Raw genomic sequence first — 17,839 nt, 5'->3', positions numbered from 1 at the left:
GTGTCAGAGAAGCAACACTAGGGGTCCACTTAAAAAGTGCTATGCGCTGAGCCATGTACGTGAACTGCTGATACAGGAGCGAGCAGGTATTCTTACGTGCAGAACGACCAACTGTATCAGGCTGCACGTACCCTTCCTAAATGCCCCATTTAAGCCATCACACTCCTTATCGTTACCCTGGAGGGGGGAACAAGGTGATGGCCGCCAACATGGGTACGGGCCAGCCTGGCTAGTCCTCTTTTCTCTCTATGTTTCTTGCATAGAGCAACTACGGCAGGGGCCCTTACACGCATTGAGGGAAGGGGGTCTTAGCCCTCATTCAGGGCGGAGAAGACCCTGCGGAGGCCACACCTACCCGGGAGGGGAGGCAAATTTTAGTGGCAAATACATCAGATGGCCTAACTTAGGACCTATGTGGAAAAGTTGGTGCGGTGGTAGATCCAGCCTCGTAGAGGGGGGAAGCATACAGCATGGCGACCGAGGCAGCTGTAACTGCCTAAGGGAGACATGGGAGTCAGCTCGTGAGGGGACAGTACCGTGGCATTACACACAGGGGGAATCCAAACAGGAGGCCTTACCTGTGGAGCACCTATACCAGTACAGGGTAGCTTGCGGTACCCGCATTGGTTTGGGTCATCGAGTTCCTCCGCTGAACTGCGGACCCGCGAGTGCTAGGGAGGAGTCAACCAGCGGCCCAAAAAATGGGATCTCCTGGGAACAGAGGTGCACTGTTTTCCCTTGGTTAGGGGGAAAGGGCGCTAGGCGCAAGCAGTTCACCCGGTCAGATCATCAGCGTGCTACCGAGTTCTACGGGCTCGGACCTGAGAAAACACATGACGATACTGACTCAACTCGGAGATTATAGAATCTTGCAAAAGTGTTAGGTGTTGCCCAGCCCGCTGCTCTACAGATGTCTGCTAAGGCGGTGCCCCTAGCCAGTGCCCACGAGGACGCAACACTCCTGGTGGAGTGAGCTCGGACCCGCAAGGGGGGGGCACGGCCTGGGTGTGATAAGCCAAGGAAATGGCGTCGACAACCCAGTGGGCGAGTCTCTGCTTGGAGACAGCGTTCCATTTCTGCTGTCCCACAAAGCAGACGAAGAGCTGCTCAGAGCGTCTAGTGGTCCAGATAGATACGTAAAGCACATACTGGACACAGCAGTGAAAGGGCTGGGTCTGCCTCCTTCCGGGGCAGTGCTTGCAGGTTCACTACCTGATCCCTGAAGGGCCCGGTCGCGGCCTTAAGATCACGAAAGTGTCTGCCGGACCGAACTCCAGGCAAGAGTCGCTAACAGAAAACGATTGCAGGTCCCCGACCCTCTTGATGGAGGCGAGCGCGATCAGCAGGACGGTCTTGAGAGAGAGGGCCCTGAGTCCAACTGAGTCTAGCGGCTCAAAGGGGGTCTCTGGAGTCCCGTGAGGACAACCGAGAGATCCCAGGAGGGGAACAGGTTAGGCCGAGAGGGAGTCAACCTCCGGGCACCTTTTAGGAACCTGAAAATTAAGTCGTACTTACCAAGAGACTTGCCGTCTACCGTGTCGTGGTGAGCCGCGATAGCGGCGACATACACCTTGAGGGTGGAGGGGGACAGCCTCCTCTCCAGCCTCTCCTGTAGAAACACGAGCACTGTCCTAACCACGCACTTCTGTGGGTCTTCGGCTCGGGAAGAACACCAGTCTGCGAACAGACACCACTTTAGGGCATAAAGATGCCTGGTCGAAGGGGCTCTGGCTTGGTTGATAGTGTCTATGACGGCTGGTGGTAGGCCGGCTAGCTCTTCCGCGTCCCATCCAGGGGCCAGACGTGGAGGTTCCAGAGGTCTGGGTGCGGATGCCAGGGTGTGCCCCGTCCCTGAGTAAGAAGATCCTGCCTCAGGGGAATTCGCCAGGGAGGGGCTGTCGTGAGGAGCATGAGATCCGAGAACCACGTCCGGGTGGGCCAGTAGGGGGCCACCAGAGTGACTTGCTCCTCGTCCTCCCTGACCTTGCATAGCACCTGTGCAAGAAGGCTCACTGGGGGAAAAGCGTACTTGCGCAGCCCCGCGGGCCAGCTGTGCGCCAAAGCATCTGTCCCGAGGGGAGCCTCTGTGAGGGCATACCAGAGCGGGCAGTGGGAGGTTTCTTGGGAGGCAAACAGGTCTACCTGGGCCTTGCCGAACCTGTCCCAAATTAGCTGGACCGACTGGGGGTGGAGCCTCCACTCTCCGCCGGGCAAGCTTTGTCTTGATAGCACGTCCGCTATCACATTGAGGTTGCCGGGGATGTGAGTGGCGCGCAGTGACTTGAGTCGCTGCTGGCTCCAAAGGAGGAGACGACGGGCGAGCTGTGACATGTGGAGGGAGCGTACACCGCCTTGGCGGTTTATGTAGGCCACCACTGTGGTGCTGTCTGTCCTGACTAGGATGTGCTTGCCCCGAATTAACGGAAGAAACCTCTTTAGGCCAAGAAAAACAGCCAGCAGCTCTAGGCAGTTGATGTGCCAGCGCAGCGGGCCTCGGTTCCACCGGCCTGCGGCTGTGCGCCCGTTGCACACGGCGCCCCAACCCAGTTTAGAAGCGTCGGTCGTAACCAGAACACGTCGGGACACCTGCTGCAAGGGCACTCCTGCTCTTAGAAAGCAGAGGTCTGTCCAGGGTTTGAAGGCTTGGCGGCAGGTAGTGGTAACTTTCACCTTGTGCGTGCCATGGCGCCATGCTCATCTCGGAACTCGAGTCTGGAGCCAGTGCTGAAGTGGTCTCTTATGCATCAACCCCAGCGGCGCAGCCACCGCTTAGGATGCCATATGCCCCAGGAGCTGTTGGAAACGTTTTAAAGGGACCACAGCGCCTGGCTTGAAGGAAGTGAGGCATTCCAGCACTGACTGAGCACGCTCGCTGGAGAGACGTGCTGTCATTGAGACTGAGTCTAACTCCAAACCGAGAAAAGAGATGCTCTGGACCGGGGTGAGCTTGCTCTTCTCCCAGTTGACCTGAAACCCTAAACGGCCGAGGTGCTTGAGCACCTGGTCTCTGTGTGCGCATAGTAATTCCCACGAGGAGGCCAGAATGAGCCAATCGTCGAAGTAATTGAGTATGCGTATGCCAGCTCCTCGGAGCGGGGCAAGAGCCGCCTCTGCAACCTTCGTGAAGACGCGAGGGGACAGAGACAGGCCAAAGGGAAGGACTTTGTACTGATACGCCTGGCTGTCGAACGCGAACCGCAGAAAGGGTTGATGTCGAGGGAGAATCGAGACATGGAAGTACGCATCCTTCAGGTCCATCGCTGCGAACCAATCTAGATGCCGGACGCCAGATAGAATTTGTTTCTGGGTGAGCATTTTGGGGGGGCGAGGCTGTGAGCGGCGCCCAACACCCAAGAACCAGTCGTCCAGCCGTGATGGCTGTGGAGAGGATGGAGGGTTCCAGTCCAAGCCCACGCTGTTGGCTGCCCGGGAAAGCATATCGGACATCTGTCTGATAGTACTCTACTGCATCCAGAAACAACACAGAGGCGGAAAGGCATCCTGAAAAAGACGCGTCCTTAAAAGGACGTTCAACGCCGCTGTGGTTTTGCTCTGAAAAAAGAACTCGTAGAGATCTTTATTATTTGCACTGTCGAAGCGCTCAGGGGCAGGAAGTGCACAGCCGTGCAAACAGGAGAAAGCCACTGTTGTGCGCCGTAGAATTCAACAGCATGCAGCAGAGGGATAGCAGGAACTCGGTGTGTACACGCAGCAGTTGCAGATACGACCATCGGCTCCGAAGAAATTTTCTGAATTTCCCGTATTTGCGCCGCTTAAATACCCGTATGTCCGGGGGCGGGACATGCAAATACTGGTTGCCAACTCTCATTGGCCTTTTTTCATAGTTCAGAGGTGAATATCGGCGCTCAAGAGAGACCCCTAGTGTCACTTCTCTGACACAACGTGGAGAGAGCGACAAAAGGGGAAAGGAGCATTTCGAACTGTTCTGAGACAAGTGCAGGCAGAAGACATTTACTAAATAGGAAGCAAGGGAGCATCCTATAGCTTTATGCAGCTTAAGTGCAACGTTCACTCCTAAAATCCAACCAAAAGTTCAGTTACAGGCTGCAGATAATCAGTACATAGATTCAGAATTGTATAATGCACATTTTTATTTTAACAGGGTTGTCAGTGATTGGATGATGCTGGCCATTAATTTGAATAAGAATTATTTATTTCACTTTCTAGAAAATCAGGTGTAATGTACTGTATGTAATGTCTTAAAAATAAGAATAACCAACACTCCTGGGAACATAATAAACAATTTGATGGAAAAAAGGACTTTCTATAGCTTGGTATTATTTCAAATTTCACAACTTAGTGTTAAAAAGGCACTCGAGGCTGTGCTATATTGTGAATGTGGTCTAAATATTTGGCAGAGACATACAGTATAACAGAGGGAGATGATTATTTATTGCCTTGAAAGTCTATACTATTTCGTCATCAATTATTGAGTTATGTGGAGTGCCTCACTAAATCCATATCTAAATGGCCAATCTCTTGGGGATCCTTGAAAATGTTGCCAATCAGGACCCATCAGGATAACTTGTAGGTTAAGAAGAGGGAGCATTTTTTTCTACTAATATTTATTACATTTGTAATTTTTTTATGTGGAACTACTTCCATGTTCATTTATTCAGTTCTGTGGTGTGAAAACTCTACTTAATAGAAAGAGAGATTATCAGCATTAATAAGAAATCTTTAGTTATTTGTGAGGTTGCTAGGATGTGGGAGTCTAAAAGCCAATTTATTTTTCTGCGTAAAACCTACGACGTAGCCTGACGTGCACCTCTCCAAATGTATAATGTAGACCACAACATCTGTGATTCGTCCACTTTGTAACCAGAGACCGTCCCACAAGATGAAAAAAAGATTAATCTGATGTTCCCCAGGATTATTTTGAAGATCTATGTATTATATACACTGATAAGTGATTGTGTCACATTGTAGGCCTATTTGCTGCTTTTATATTCTGTTAATGTTTCATGAAGTTACAAGCGAAAACACAACAAAAGACACATCTGTTTACAATTTATGCCAGGTCTTTTACTCAATTTATATTTGGTATGTGAGTAACAAAATATTTGTTGTATTCCACTTGAAAACTTTCCAATCTGATGTTTTGACCATATGTTGTCAGTTTGGTGTACAGTAAAACAACAGTCGATAAAGATTTTGCTATATTGTGTGTAGAGCACAACAGTCCGGTTTCTGAAGAAAGAAATCCAATAATATTTTTTCCATAGACAAATTGATTAATAACAATAACTTATGGCTATTATGGCTATATACTAGTTGATTTTATTGCCTATATGCATCGTAAAGTACACTTCTAAGCTTTAAAACACCAATTTTGTGTTGGTCGGCTAGTAGTTATTTATTCATTAGATTTTTTTCAGCACAAAGCATCAAAGAATGCCAAAATATTTATATATTATTTAAGTAAATCAAGAGCAAACATACAATGTGGAATAATGTGTCAAAATAGCTTAATATCTTGAAATGATCTGAAGTATCGTGTGATCTGAAGAGTTTTACAACAGCATTTTTCACATTTAATTATTATTAATATTGTGTTTTCAGTTTCATGACCTCATATTAATTGACAGAATATTTGTACATTCAATAATTTATTTGTCAGCGCAGGATTATTAAATTGAAAAAATGATGGCAAGAGGTTGATTAAAAGTGGCGAAACTTTTTAAAGAAATTGTGACCAGTTACATATTTTTTAATTTTCTTTTTTTCTTTTTTGTTACCTTAGCTGCTTAACAATTTTATGGAAATTTGAATAATTGTTATTATAATTTTTAAGGGGAGACTTTAATCAGGACATATGCCATAGGAAATAAATATATATTTTTAATAACTTAATATATCATGCTAAAAATAAATCATGGTTTGTTATATTAATATTAATGCCAGTATAAATTATTACTTTAACACATTTGTTTTCATTATGCCTTATAACAGGGTCAGTAGAGGGAATGGATTAGGGGAGGAAAAAGTGGGCACGCTCTGTTTGCTGTTTAAAGCTTTGAATCAACATTACTCAACAGTAGAATTGGAAAGACACTGTGCTCCTCTTCCAACCAGTCACAACCTCCCACACTTGCCCTCTCTCTGTAGGGGTTTAAGGTCACACAGTCATCAGTTCCAGGTAGGGAAGAACCCTGGACATCGTCCCAGATGACCATCTGACCTTCAGGTATCATTGCATTGTGGCAACTTTCCAGTCCTGCAGTGTCATTCCAAGATTAACTTCTACTTGACTGGTTTTCTGCATCTCACTGGCCCTCTTGAAAACATCCATGTTGCTTTATTAGTCATTCAGAAGATACTTTATTATCTCAAACAACAAATATTTTAAAGGTAAAAATGTTTTTTGTTTTATGTATAGAAGAAGATATATCTTGCACATTTGTTGTAATGTAGTCAGGTTGATTCAGTCATATTCAATAAAAGTTTTGACCAGTTCATATTTTATGATATGAAGCGCAATTTTTAGATGGCCCAAATAATTTTGCTGTGACTGGCCACCATTTCTTTTTTTCACAGTTTTCAATCATATTTTTGCTTACAATAACAATATGTTTTAATGGTCCTGTGATGTCCTGTGAAGTAATTTGTAAAGGTACAAATATTCCATGTAATCTCTAAATTAATATAAGGTTATAAAAGCTGCATGAATGATGATTATAAATGAAAATGCTGTTTTAATAGTATTAGAAGGAGCATAACACTAGGGCGGCTCAATTATGAGAAAATTCGTAATTGTCCATTATTTCCCTTGAATCTAAATTATACATTTTTTTAAATAGAGTATAATTTGCTAAATAGAATTTACATTAAATTCCTTTTTTGTGTGGGGCAAATTACAAGCAATATTATTTATGTAAGCTTTACATCCAAAAACAAGCTTAGAACTTTGTTCAATATATCAGTTATATTTTTATACTATAATAAGAGCATTCAAGTTTTGTCGCATCATTACTGAAAGGCTTATGTACCCAAAGAACATGTCTGTGATTGGTTACAACGCTAACCACTTTAAAAAGTAAATACAAAATTTTAATTCAACAGGAGTAGATCTAAATAGTATTCTGTATTGACACTTTTCATGATTAGTCAATTGTCGCAGCCATAACTATTATCTTGATTATTTTGTCGATTAATTGTGCAGCCCTTCATGTCACACGGAAGGACATGTCAACTTCCCTAAAGTATTTCATGTCAACCACCTATATTTATTACAGGGACAGTCCCCCAGAGCAACCTGGGGTTAAGTGCCTTCCGCAAGGTCAAAATTGAAATAGAGGATCCCAGTAACTCCAGTTACAGTTGATGAATCACTGCTTCTAGGGTTTAAAAAAAATAAGCTTCAAGTTACAAGCACAGATCTTTAACCAATACAGTGCTTCCCCCATCCCATTTGGAAATGCCGCCACGTAAGTCATATTCAGCCTCCATAAATTCTCACATTATGCCTTGCTCAGCTCTCTTTATTAGTTTGCTGTAGCTCCCAGTATCAAATTCCACTTGGAGTTTCAAGCTAAGAGTGGAGCCAATGGCCTTAGCCCCTGTTTCACACAAGCTATGAACAATCTCTTTACGCCAGTGTAGATGCAGGGGAGCCTGATGAAGTAATCATTACTAATATTATATGCTCTTGTTAGTTTATTGTTTCCACACTTTATGAAAAATACATTTCCACTGACTGTTCCATGAATGGTCAATTCTTTTGTGATTATTGGATTTAAAACAATCGAATGATTCAGACAAATGTGTGAACCAGTTCATCTGATTCATAGACAAGAACCATCTTAAAAGAACCATTCACTCTCTAATTGGACATCACTTGGTTTGGGTTCTTATTCAGAAACTGTTCCATTTATTTAAAGATTCCAGAACAGTTTAGGTTCCATTAATGGTTTGTAATTGTGCATTTTTCCACCAATGCAGAGGAAAATCATAATTAAATACACTGACAATATTTTTCTGCTGCACATCAGTGGCAGCACTTCCCCCTACTGAATTTATAGGAGTAAAACACAGCACTACCAGTGTAATCCGATTCCCAAACAAATGACTCTGATGAACTGGTTCTTTTTCATCTGCAGCATGCAACATACAGCACCATGAGTGTAGTCCGACTCTCGAATAAATTACTTTTTTGAGCTGGTTGTTTTAAATCTACAGCACAACCAGTGTATTACGGTTCCCAAACAAATGACTCCTATGAGCTGGTTCTTTTGAATCTATAGCATAGGTAGACAGGCCTACACATTACACATTTTGTTATAATCAGTCTAACTTCATGAAAAAATTAATAAATTAAGCATGTTAGCATATTTTTTGTTTGTTCAGAATTTTTATTTTTATTAAACATTTATTTCCAAAAATGTCTTCCTCAAAAATATTAATGAAACTGTTAATATATCAGAAACTTTAAGAGGAAACTGGAAATGTTAAATTCCTAACAATTCCCATCCGTAGACATCACTATGGTTCATTAAGTGTTACTGTACTCAAGAGAAATATCTAGCCCATGGAATATTTTAGAGCAGAGTATAACTATACAAATGTATAACATTTCCACGACTTGTCAATGCCTGGAAATCACAGTTTTAAAGCATCTGCCAATAGCTTAAACCTTAGGGAAACCTCCTAGTAAACATAAACAAGAAGAATTATGTTTTGATTTGGCAACATCTAGCATATTCCAATATCTGTATTACGTCCAAGGTGACATACCAGTGTGCTTTCATTTAATCATCATTGCCCTGGCCTATCTAGTCTTTTTCTCTAACCATTATTTAGACATGACCTGACAACTTCCCAAAGCTAATTTAATAAACCACAAGGTTAGTTTAATCAAGTAAGTGATTAATATCACTGTCTAAATCTTCAGGGATAAGATCATACCACAGCCAAGTTCTTCCAAGTGTCAAGTTCTACAAGACTATACTCAATTTACATGTCTAAAATCAAGCGGCTCTGACAACAAGCTTCAGAGTGTAAAACTTCAATATGTGCCATCAAGAAAGAAGTATGCATGTTTAGGGGAAGTGTGAAGTTCTTTCCTGAGATATCGATCAAAGATATCCTGCATTCTGAGAAATGCCTGATCATTCCCTGCTGTGTGTCTAGGTGGTCACCAATCGATAGCAAATGCAAAGTGAGAACACATTGCAGAAAATTCAGACGCAAGTTTTCAAGAGCAAGTATCACATGGACATATGAAATCTAATACACAACAGGAATGAATAAGGTTTTTAGATTTATTTACCAACTCTAAAAAATATCTTTGTAATTAATTTAATGTACATGCATCTATGTACATAATGTACCATCTGTCCATTTCTAGTGTAAAATGGACATCTATTTAAAATCTTTAAATTAATTTAATACACTTTATATATATATATATATATATATATATATATATATATATATATATATATATATATATATATATATATATATATAAATAACTCAGCAAAAAAGAAACATCCTCTCACTTTCAACTACTTTTATTTTCAACAAATCAGCGTGTATAAATATTTGTATGATCATAAAAAGATTCAACATCTAAGACATAAACTGAATAAGACATGTGACTAACAGAAATGGAATAATGTGTCCCTGAACGTCTATTGTAAAGAGTTTAAACAATGTTTTCCATAATTGTTCAATGCAATTAAGGTCACATTTATGAAAACCTTTGACACTAAAGGGACCTTTCTACTGACTCTGAAAAACACCAAAAGAAAGATGCCCAGGGTCCTTGCTTATCTGCGTGAACATGTCTTAGGCATGCTGCATGGAGGCATGAGGACTGCAGATGTGGCCAGGGCAATAAATTGTAATGTCCTTATGTGAGATGCCTTAGACATGTATCATCTGTCCATTTCTGGTGTAAAATGGACATCTATTTAAAATCTTAAAATTAATTTTAATATACTTTATATATATATATATATATATATATATATATATATATATAAGTATATTCAAATTAATATCAAAAAATCAAAACAGTCAGTATCAGGCATGGCCACCAGCTGCATTAAGTACAGCAGTGCATCTCCTTCTCATAGACCACACCAGATTTGCCTGTTCTTGCTTTGAGATGTTACCCCACTCTTCCGCCAAGGCACTTGCAAGTTCCCGGACATTTCTGCGGAGAATGGCCCAAGCCCTCAGGTCCCAGACATGCTCAATGGGATTGAGATTCGGGCTCTTCGCTGGCCATGGCAGAACACTGACATTCCTGTCTTGCAGGAAATCATGAACAGAATGATCAGTATGGCTGGTGGATCATGTCAGGATGAGCCTGCAGGAAGGGTAGAACATGAGGGAGGAGGATGTCTTCCCTGTAACACACAGCATTGAGATTGCCTGCAGTGACAACAAGCTCAATCCGATGATTCTGTGACACACCGCACCAGACCATGATGGACCCTCCACCTACAAATCGATCCCGCTCCAGAGTAGAGGCCTTGGTGTAACACTCATTCCTTCGATGATAAACATGAGTCCGACCATCACCCCTAGTGAGACAAAACCATGACTCGTCAGTGAAGAGCACTTTTTGCCAGTCCTGTCTGGTCCAGCAAAGGTGGGTTTGTGCCCATAGGCGACGTTGTTGCCGGTGATGTCTGGTAAGGACCTGCATTACAACAGGACTACAAGCCCTCAGTCCAGCCTCTCTCAGCCTATTGTGGACAGTCTGAGCACTGATGGAGGGATTTCGCGTTCCTGGTGTAACTCGGGCAGTTGTTGTTGCCATCCTGTACCTGTCACACAGGTGTGATATTCGAATGTACCGATCCTGTGTAGGTGTTGTTACACGTGGTCTGCCACTGCAATGACGATCTGCTGTCCTTCCGGTCTTCCTGTAGTGCTGTCTAAGGCATCTCATAGTACGGGCATTACAATTTATTGCCCTGACCACATCTGCAGTCCTCATGCCTCCATACAGCATGCCTAAGACATGTTCACGCAGATAAGCAAGGACCCTGGGCATCTTTCTTTTGGTGTTTTTCAGAGTCAGTAGAAAGGTCCCTTTAGTGTCAAAAGTTTTCATAACTGTGACCTTAATTGCATTGAACAATTATGGAAAACATTGTTTAAACTCTTTACAATAGACATCTGCAACTGTATTTGGATTTGTACAAAATTAACTTTAAAATACATTGTTGGGACATTTGTATTTTTGCTGAGTTTCTATGTGAATTATGATTTCACCTGCCATATAGATAGGTGTTACACAAGGAACATGAAAAGTGTGGAGGTCCAATTTACAGTATTTCTATGACATCAGCCTATTTGAACTTCTAGGCCATTAGGTAGAGTTACCAGTTAGTTGGTTCACCCATCTTGCAACACAATTAATTTCGCCTCCAGAGGTTCATGACCAAAGCCTGAGATTTAATTGTTTATCTTAAAAATAAATATTATTTTATCATTTAAAAATATAACTCTAAATATTACAATTAATAGCTTTGGATGTAGTTCACTTAAATACTTATTTCATACCATTTGAAATGTGTTTAAATGTTTCTTCTAATCTTCAATTTATAAGTAAACATAAATTGATTGCTTGATTTTTTATTTTAATTTTCTCCTACTTTATTTTTGTATTCCTTCTACCGCAGATGTCTCTACAGTATATTGCTTCACAGAGACTATCCCTGCAATGCTGGAATAAACAAAGCATCCTTACAACAACATAAAACAAGAAAAAATCTATGCCCCACCCTGTGTTTAACAAATTCATTTAATCCTTTCTTCTAGATCCACTGGTATGGTAGGGTGTGAATTAGTAACTCTGCAAACTGTTCCAAATACACATTACACACACACACACACACACACACACACACACATGCACACAAACCAATCTCTCATGCCACAACAATGGTCAGCACATAAACGTTTTTAAATCAGTTATTCACATTAATATGTGAATGGACTGACCTCACATGAGAAAAAATGGACTGGTTAAAAGCCATGATACAGTTTGAGAAACCACACACACATACACACACGCTGGGTAAAAGCTGTGCTGAGTTGCAGATATGAACAACATCCTGTATTAGGCATTAAGAGCAGTGGACAGAAAATGGGCCATGAATCATGCGTGATTGTGAGTATCTATGCTACAGAAGTTTAGTTTGGCTCTTTTGGCTTCAAGGGAAGTTGCCCATATGTGCTCTTCTGGCAGATAAAGAGCAATTTCCAGTTAGTCAACATTAAACATGCATCCTTGGCTCTCTAGGACAAGGGTCACATATGGGTGGGCTAAGCTGTCATCCTTATAGGTAATTGACGAATAATAGAGATGTTTTTAATCAACAAGATTTTGGTTCACATTTACATGGATGTACAAGAAAAGTGCATATCTTAGGTCCTGAAACTGGTAGCCATTTAAGTTTTGACTAGTTCATTTTAAATGGTCATGGTCTGGCTCTTTGGTGAACAGAAGGCACAATAATCACACCACAAAATGCTGCTACACAGCTTTTAGGTGTTTTGATTTGTAGACTCTGATTTGTAGAGTTCATGCTCTGTTTCAGCACCATGGAGAGCGCCGGCACAAATGGGGGCACAATGTGCTCACTGCAAAAGCAGACTTAGAACTTCTGACCACATTCTGAGAGTCTTTAAAGTACAACTGTTCGTCATGCTCTAAAAAGGAGACAAACCAGAGCAATTCTCCACATTTCTTGCCACTGTGTTGCCTGTGGTTGCTTACAATGGGTTCATTACGCACTATTTTCTGTCACGTTGCTTTGGAGCTCTGTGAAATGCGTTACACAAATAAACTGAATTCAATTCTTATTAACAATTAATATGTAACTGGGGTGTTTCCTTTGTGTGTGAGCGCTTTAGTGTCAAATGTATCGAGTTCACTTACACGAACGCGTGGTAGAGCAGCGCCCATCCTCGTGGTCTCTCGAGCACGTCGTAGATGAGGTTCTGGATTCGTCGTTTCCTGATGTTATTCCTCTTCACGGGTCGCGTGTAGCCTAGGGGCGTCTTGGCGAGCAGACCAATGTTCTGCGAGCCCCGTTTGAATTCCGGCAACCTTCCTGAGCTGACGAGCAGCAGAGTGCCGTCCCGTTCCTGCCCCGCGCACTGTTCCAGCTCTCCAGCCAACGCGTTCTTCCGCTCGTGCGGGTCCTCGGCGCTGTTAGCGGCATTTCTGGACCTGATCCCCATGTTCACTGCTCTCGAACCTCGGCGCCGCGCGTGTGCAAGTCCGGGATGGGGCGCATGCCATGATCCGGATGGGAAAGCGCGAGCTCCTCAGTGGCCGTGGGTCATTTAAGGATCTTTCTCGGGGAGGGAGGCGCGAAGCGTATGGTCTGTTGATTAAAAAAAAAACACACACACATACCCTCACGTCAATCAAACGCACGCGCGCACTCACGCGCGCTCTCTTACACACACTCACGATAACAATGGGTGCTACTGAGCCAGTGAAAAATGTGCGGTCTGATATGTCGATGGGCTCGCGCACACCTATGGAACAGCGGCGATGACAAAGAACATCTGGTGTGTCAGCAACAGCGTCGCGCAACAATTGCATCGCCTAGGGCTCGCCTCTAAATATTTCTGTAAGCATAAATGTGACTACTGGAAGCGGCATACACACAAACACAAACAAACGCAGCTGTCTCACCGTATTCTTCGCGCGACCGCATGATTGCTGAAACGGATTGCTCTCGCGCTGCCGCTGCTTGTTGAGATAGACCAGGATAGACGGCTTGACGGTGGCGCGAGGAGGGAGGAGGCTCGTTCGTGCACGCCACACAGAAGGGCTTCTTCAGATACAGATACGTTAACGCAATATTGTGCGTGCCATCGCATCCCAAAACCAAGAAGAGGCTCCTGGAGATGTTTACGCGTGAATCATATAGCAGCAGGTTGAACAGCCCCACACAAGGTTTTCGGAAAAAGGCAGTTTGAAGTAGCCTGATGGGTTACTGATTATATAAACCTTTTAGATTGCATAGTCTTTATCGAGGCTGATATCTGCCTGTTACTAACAACACAACCATTATCGTTGCATTACATTCTCACATCAACACTGCCTCAGCTGCTGAGGTAAGAACTGATGCCCATTGGCATCAGGGGCAAGTGTATGGATTAAGTTATTGCAGGTCAGGACCTAATAGTCAGACCTGTGCATTCAGTGTTAGTCGCAGTTTTTTAAGCATTTAGCAAAAAAGAAACACTTATCAACAATAAACACTTATATATGCAATAAATATGATAACAAACAGTGCTTACAGATTCAAAAGGGGGAAAAGTGAAACACTCACACGCCTCAAATATGCATTGACAGCTAAACAACTTGTAACAGATCTCGCCCAAAATACCCCAAAGGGGGCTTCTGGAAAAGTCTTCCGAAAAGCACATTTCTCAGAAGATAAACCTAGCTGTGCTGCACCTGTAATATTTGATCTTAAGTTTACAATTCACTGCAGATGTGATCTTTAAAACAGATTTTTAAAATAGAGAGTGTACAGTCTTATCAAACTTGTAATGCTCCCCAGTTAACCATTCTGCGCCTTTGACACAAAGTGTTGCATTGTTTCTTTATGTCAAATACTGTGGCAAAGATTTAGATGAGCTGAAAATATGGAGAAGTCAGAATAACTTCTTTATTAGCAAAGTTTATTTTGGTGAAGGCACACTTTTATTGTAATGTTTTACCTTCACTCATTTCATATGTAAAAAGACACCTCACACTAACCAAAGAAATAAGAATAGTTCCATGCTCAGTTTTGCCCTGCTTTAAAAGACTTGGCACAACTGCATTGTCAGCTAATTAATCATATGCCTCTCTGGATATTTGCCATCTGTCATTACATTCAGAAGCAGCAAAAGAATAGTTATTTTCATGCACATCACATGATGAGACGTACGAGAATGATGCACGTCACCCTGTAGGTTTCAGCCAATAAGAGAGATATTCTGGAAAACAGGAACATTAAATATAATAAGGGGAAAATTAAACCTCAAATCTAAAGTCAAATAAGGTAGGATGTTTAGGCTTATAAATTTAATTGTGTTATAAAATTGACTGAAATTCTCAAAATGAGTGCAAGAACTTCTGGATAATTCAATACATTAGTCTTTATTCCAGATATTTTCTATTGCTACACCCCTCTTTGCTTTGCCGTGTTAATTCCTCCTCTCTTGTCCCAGAAGCCCTTCTCCGATTTCTACTCAATCTCACTCTGGCAGACTTGATTCTGCAGACGCCTTGTATTTGTGCATAACACGGAAGAAAGAGCTAAACAGATAAACCACTAAATTGACAACTTGTCAAAAAATGGGAAAAAAAATATTCTGCCTAACATCTCCTTTTGTGTTCCACGGAAAAAAGAAAGTCATCCAGGTTTGGAAGAACATAAGGGTGAATAAATGATGGCAGAATCTTCATTTTTGGGTGAACTATGCCTTTAAATTTCAGTCTGTTACATAATCGCTTTCATATGGCTTTAAAAGACTTGGAATATAGGGCACAAGCTGTATGGACCACTTTTATGATGCTTTTTTGCCATTTTTGGAGCTTGACAGAGCTAGTCCTCATTTTCTTTCATCATATGGAAAACATTTGCCATAATATTGAAAAAAAAAAAAAATGTTGTTCCATAGAAGAGTTTTGTGTGAACTATACCTTTAATTCACTCTATGGGAGTTTTTTTGGTTTGTTTGCTTATATCATTATTTTTAATTGGTAGTTTCATTTAATTTCTCTCTGTCTCTCTTACTATTGTTGTATTGTTTGTTTGTTTATTTTGCACTATTTTCTCTCTGCAGATGCTTTGGCAAAATGGCTGTATTGTTATTTGTCTTGTCAATAAAGCACTCTAAACTGAAACTGAAAACGAGTAACCCACAGTGAGGGCGGTTCTCAATATTTCATTTATGATTCATGAGATTTACACTCTCTCAGAGAATAAAGTTTCTTAGGTTTCAGATCTCACACAGCAGATCATATTCTGCACATGCTGGTGGTTATTACAGAATACATGTGTTGTGTTATTTAAACCTGCTTGTTTTCTTTGGCATGCATGCTGGTTTATGAATTATATTAATATTATTTGTAGAGTGTTTGTACCTCTTTGTTTGTGTTTCTTAGTCTCTGGGAGTATCTGACTGCTCTCTCGTGAATTCAAATGCATGTTACAGTACAAGGAAAGCCAAGGTGGCTGACTTCAATGTTATTTATAATGGTGGAGACTTTCCATTTACTTTTATTGTGATTATACTGAGCAAATTATTTTATTTACTATTAAGCTGTTTTCCTCATGGGCACTGTTGGCTGCTCCCCACAATGTAGGTGATTTCTGGTTTTGCTATCCTAGTGGGGTCCCCACGATGTAAATCCTTATCTACACGCACACACACACTGGGTTTGAGCTCTGAAATGTTTCCAGGAAAGTGTAGATTCTTGCTGTTAAATAACAGAAAAGGGGTGTTTAAATACACTACTTTCTAGGACAAATAGCCTCCAGTAGTGCAATGGGAATGTACCTTAAATCTAAGCACGTTCATGAATAACTACAACCATCTCTCTTCATCTTTAGCCTTTACCACTCTGCTTATCCCATCAGCCATGTTAATTCAAACCCAGTCCCAATTCTCATTTGGGATGAAGCCTTGGGTTCAAGCTTGTGCGGCTGAAGTAGATGCAGCCTCCCTTAATTCCTCTCTTTCTATGAACACAGCCTTTAGATTACTGCTATAAATCTTCATGATTCATAAGCCATAAATTGAAGTGCCTATGATGTCAAGCAGTTAGGAGAGATGCCATTAACCTCAGGATGGTAGAGAGCGGCCATAGTTCAGCTCAGAGGGCTTGTACCACCATGCTCTGTCATACACTTCTCTCGGGAGAGGAGGATCCTATGGCTACAAAAAGAACTGGAAGAGAGAGAGAGAGAGAGAGAGAGAGAGAGAGAGAGAGAGAGAATGAGCAAAGGGAGGATGAAAAAGACAAACCGGTCAATAAAAGCAAAGTAACATCAAAAATGTCCTGGCTGTGGAGCTAGGCTCTTGGAAAGTCAAACCAGAAGGCTCTTCTCCTTGTCAGAGATTTCAAAGAAAGCAGAGTCAGGGGAGTGGAAAAGACAGAGGGTAGAGACAGAATAGAGGGCATCTTTGTCAGGGTGACATGGGCTGAATAATTCAGTGTATGTCCAGCTTTTGGGTGAGATCATCATATTTTATAAATTCTCAACAATTAAAAGATGCCATTATAGAAACTAATTTTTCACAGTCAGCCATGATTTATTTAATCCATGAGTGAAAGTGTTCAATAACTGCACGGTTACTGAGATTAAGTGAATAGTATTCAGCTGGTCATGTGATTCTAAAATGGCACCCCCCATTGAGGGAACCCTCTCCATTTACAATAAAACAGCTGTGTGATGAGAAGGAGGGCATGGCTGGGCAGAAAGGATGCATGGCCGGCACTGAGTCAGTTAATCAGTGGGAGAGTGAGATAAAGGGAAGCCAGAGACACCAGTTCGAGAGAGAGAGACACACAAGCGGCTGCTGTATGTGTGTGAGTCTTTGTTTTCTGTTGTTTTAAGTAGAATTTTTATCATTAAAGTTACGTTGACTGTTCAGCAAGTTCCCGCCTCCTCCTTGCCCATCCTTTCCACATTACATTGGTGCCAAAACCCAGGAAGGAGGCGGGATGCGCTTTCGTGGAGTTCTCGCCACTGCCGTCCACCAGGGGAGAAGCAGCCGCCATCGGCCAGGGGACGGAAGTGTCGCTGCCGACCGCCGGGAGTCAGAGGAACCATTACCA

General features: G+C 42.1%; 1 protein-coding gene across 1 annotated transcript in view; it reads right to left on the bottom strand.

Moving 5' to 3' along the window:
- LOC127645609 (potassium voltage-gated channel subfamily KQT member 3-like) overlaps positions 1-13,227 on the bottom strand; it is a 45,148-nt gene extending 31,921 nt beyond the window's left edge. Inside the window, exon 1 of the mRNA XM_052129273.1 lies at positions 12,923-13,227. Within this exon, the coding sequence (XP_051985233.1) occupies positions 12,923-13,227 (305 nt within the window). The remainder of the gene's footprint in view (positions 1-12,922) is intronic.
- Between the last annotated feature and the right edge of the window lie 4,612 nt (positions 13,228-17,839).

Source organism: Xyrauchen texanus, chromosome 6 (assembly GCF_025860055.1).
Source record: "Xyrauchen texanus isolate HMW12.3.18 chromosome 6, RBS_HiC_50CHRs, whole genome shotgun sequence".
In the NCBI taxonomy this organism is placed as follows: Eukaryota; Metazoa; Chordata; class Actinopteri; order Cypriniformes; family Catostomidae; genus Xyrauchen; species Xyrauchen texanus.
Note: the sequence above shows the minus strand (reverse complement) of the source record. Positions and strands in the feature narration are given on the sequence as shown.